At 60.7% G+C, this 2,880-nt stretch overlaps 2 protein-coding genes across 2 annotated transcripts in view; one reads left to right on the plus strand and one right to left on the minus strand.

The window, feature by feature from the left end:
• The window catches only part of GRK1 (G protein-coupled receptor kinase 1), a 5,801-nt gene extending 3,559 nt beyond the window's left edge, over window positions 1–2,242 (plus strand). Inside the window, 3 exon segments of the mRNA XM_010571164.1 lie at window positions 157–281; window positions 844–1,045; window positions 1,950–2,242. Of these exon segments, the coding sequence (XP_010569466.1) occupies window positions 157–281; window positions 844–1,045; window positions 1,950–2,242 (620 nt within the window).
• A 157-nt stretch (window positions 2,243–2,399) lies between these two features.
• ZBTB4 (zinc finger and BTB domain containing 4) overlaps window positions 2,400–2,880 on the minus strand; it is a 13,356-nt gene continuing 12,875 nt past the window's right edge. Inside the window, exon 4 of the mRNA XM_010571172.1 lies at window positions 2,400–2,420. Within this exon, the coding sequence (XP_010569474.1) occupies window positions 2,400–2,420 (21 nt within the window). The remainder of the gene's footprint in view (window positions 2,421–2,880) is intronic.

Consider the following 2,880-nt stretch of genomic DNA (forward strand, 5'->3'; position numbering starts at 1 on the left):
GGGGGGGGTGGGACACATGGGGAGGGAGGGGGACATTGGGTGGCAGGAGGGTGTGGGTCCCTCATCCCTGCTCCTCTCCTGGATGCCTGGGTCCCCCCTGGTCCTCTGGGACCCCCCCCCGGACACCTGGGTCCCCTGGACGCCTGGGTCCCGCAGGGTTCATGGCACCGGAGGTGCTGCGGGACGAGGAGTACGACTGGGCCGTCGACTACTTCACGCTGGGGGTGACCCTCTACGAGATGCTGGAGGCCAAGGGACCCTTCCGCAGGCGGGGGGAGAAGGTGCCCAGTAATTCCCAATAATCCCAGGAATCCCCAGGAACTCCCCATGTAACACCCCAGTGCTTCCAGTAACTCCCAGAACCCCTCAGGAACCACCAGAACCCTCCAGAATTCCCCAGGTAACATCCCAGAGCTTTCAGGAACCCCCAGGACCCACCAGAAACTCCCTAAGTAACATCCCAGGGCTACCAGTAGCCCCCCAAACCTCTCAAGGACCACCAGAACCCCTCAAGGACCATCAGAAACTCCCCAGGTAACATCCCAGAGCTTCCAGGAACCTCCAGGACCCCCCCAGGAACCTCCTAGAAACCACCAGGAACTCCCTAAAACTCCCCAAGTAACATCCCAGGGCTTCCAGTAGCCCTCGGAACCCCTCAAGGAACACCAGGAACCTCCAGAAACTCCCCAAGTAACATCCCAGGGCTTCCAGTAGCCCTCGGAACCCCTCAAGGAACACCAGGAACCTCCAGAAACTCCCCAAGTAACATCCCAGGGCTACCAGGAACCCTCAAGAACCCCCAGGACCACCTAGAACCACCCAGGACCCCCCCCATCCCCACAGGTGGAGAACAAGGAGGTGACACGGCGCATCCTACACGACCCCGTCAGCTACTCAGACCGGTTCAGCGCGGCGGCACGGGCCGCCTGTGAGGGTCTGCTGGCCAAGGACTCCAGCGCCCGCCTCGGCTTCCGGGACAACGACTGCTCCCAACTCAAGGCGCACCCCCTCTTCGCCGCCATCAACTGGGGGCGCCTCGAGGCAGGTAACCCCCACGGGGACAAAACAGGGGGTCAGTGGGTGGGGGGGGGTGTGGGAATGGGGTGCTGGTGGGCATTGGGTGGTCAAGAAATGAGTCCCAATGGTCGTTGGGTGTCTAGAAGTGGGACCTACAATGGGCGTTGGGTGCTTCAAAAATGAGTCTTCAATGGGCGTTGGGTGTTCATGGAAGAGGGTCCCAATGGGTGTTGGGTGCTCCAGCAATGGGGTCTACGATGGGTGTTGGGAGTCCTAGAAATGGGTCCCAATGGTCATTTGGTGTCTAGAAATGGGGTCTACAATGGGTGTTGGGTGCTTCAAAAATAGGTCTCCAGTGGACATCAGGTGCTCATGGAAGTGGGTCCCAATGGATGTTGGGTGCTCCAGCAATGGGGTCTTCAATGACTGTGGGGTCTCCCAGAACTGGCTCCCAACTGGTGTTGGGTGCTCAAGAAATGGAGAATACAATGGGCACTGGATGTCCCAGCAATGGGTCTCCAATGGGCATTGGGTGCCCAAGAATTAGGTCCCAAGGGGTGTTGGGTGCTCATGGAAATGGGTCTCCGTTGAGCGTTGGGTGCCCCAGAATCGGGGTGCCCAGTGGATGCTGGGTGTCCAACGATGGCATCTCCAACGGGCGTTGGGTGCTCATGGAATTGGGTCCCAATGGGTGTTGGGTGTCCGACAACAGGGTCTGCGATGACCTTTGGGTGCTCCAGAAATGGGTCCCTGGGATTATGGGGGGAACCTGAGGTGATGGGGGGGCTACTGGGGGGAACTGGGGGGGTACCAAGAATTATTGGGGGGGTACCAGGAATTACTGGGGTGGGTACCAGGAATTATGGGATAGCCATCAAGTGATACTGGGGAGGGGGCTTCTCCCACTTCATTGCACACCCCCTCCCTCCCAGGTCTGGTGCCCCCCCCTTTCGTCCCGGACCCCCGTCGGGTGTACGCCAAGGATCTGGGGGACGTGGGGGCCTTCTCCTCGGTGCGGGGGGTGGAGTTGGACGAGGGGGACGCGGCGTTGTTTGACACCTTCGCCTCGGGGACCGTCCCCATCCCCTGGCAGGAGGAGCTGATCGAGACGGGGGTCTTCGAGGAATTGAATATTTGGGGACCCCCTGGGACCTTACCCCCCGATTTGGATCCGGCTAGTGCGCCTGGGGGGGGGGTACGGTCCAGTACTTGCTGTTTGCTGTGATGGGGTGGAGGGGCACCCCAAATTTGGGGGGGGATAAAAGTGGGGGTACACTACCTTGGGGTATGGGGGGGGCTCAAACGTTGTGGGGTCCTCCCCCTGGGGTATGGGGCGGGCTCAAAAGTGGAGACGCCCGTAGAGTATATGGAATGGGGGGGGATCAAAAGTGGGGGTTCCCCACCTTAGGGTACAGGAGGGGGCTCAAAAGTGGGGGTTCCCTCCCTTGGGTTATCTGGAATGGGGGACCCCAAAAGTGGGAGTCCCCCACTTTGGGGTATGGGGGGCTAAAATTGGGGGTCCCCTCTCTGGGGTATCTGGACTGGGGGGGACCCCTGTGTTGGCCCCCCAAATGGGGCAGCCCAAAAGTGGGGTTCCCCCCCACCTTGGGGTATCCAGAAGAGGGGTTCAAATGTTGGGGAGGGGTCCCTCCCATGAGGTATGGGGGACTCTAGAATTGGGGGTGTCCCCCCCCCAGGGTATATGGAATGGGGGGGCCCTGTGGGGTATCTGGAAGGAGGGGACCCCCAAAATGAGGCAGTCCAAAATGGGGGTCCCCTCTGGGGCATTAGGTATGGGGGTCGTGTCCCCCATGGGGTATAGAGGGGGCCCAAAAGTGGGGGTGTCCCCCCTGGGTACCTGGA

The sequence above is a fragment of the Haliaeetus leucocephalus genome, unplaced genomic scaffold, assembly GCF_000737465.1.
Source record: "Haliaeetus leucocephalus isolate CR32 unplaced genomic scaffold, Haliaeetus_leucocephalus-4.0 Scaffold308, whole genome shotgun sequence".
In the NCBI taxonomy this organism is placed as follows: domain Eukaryota; kingdom Metazoa; phylum Chordata; class Aves; order Accipitriformes; family Accipitridae; genus Haliaeetus; species Haliaeetus leucocephalus.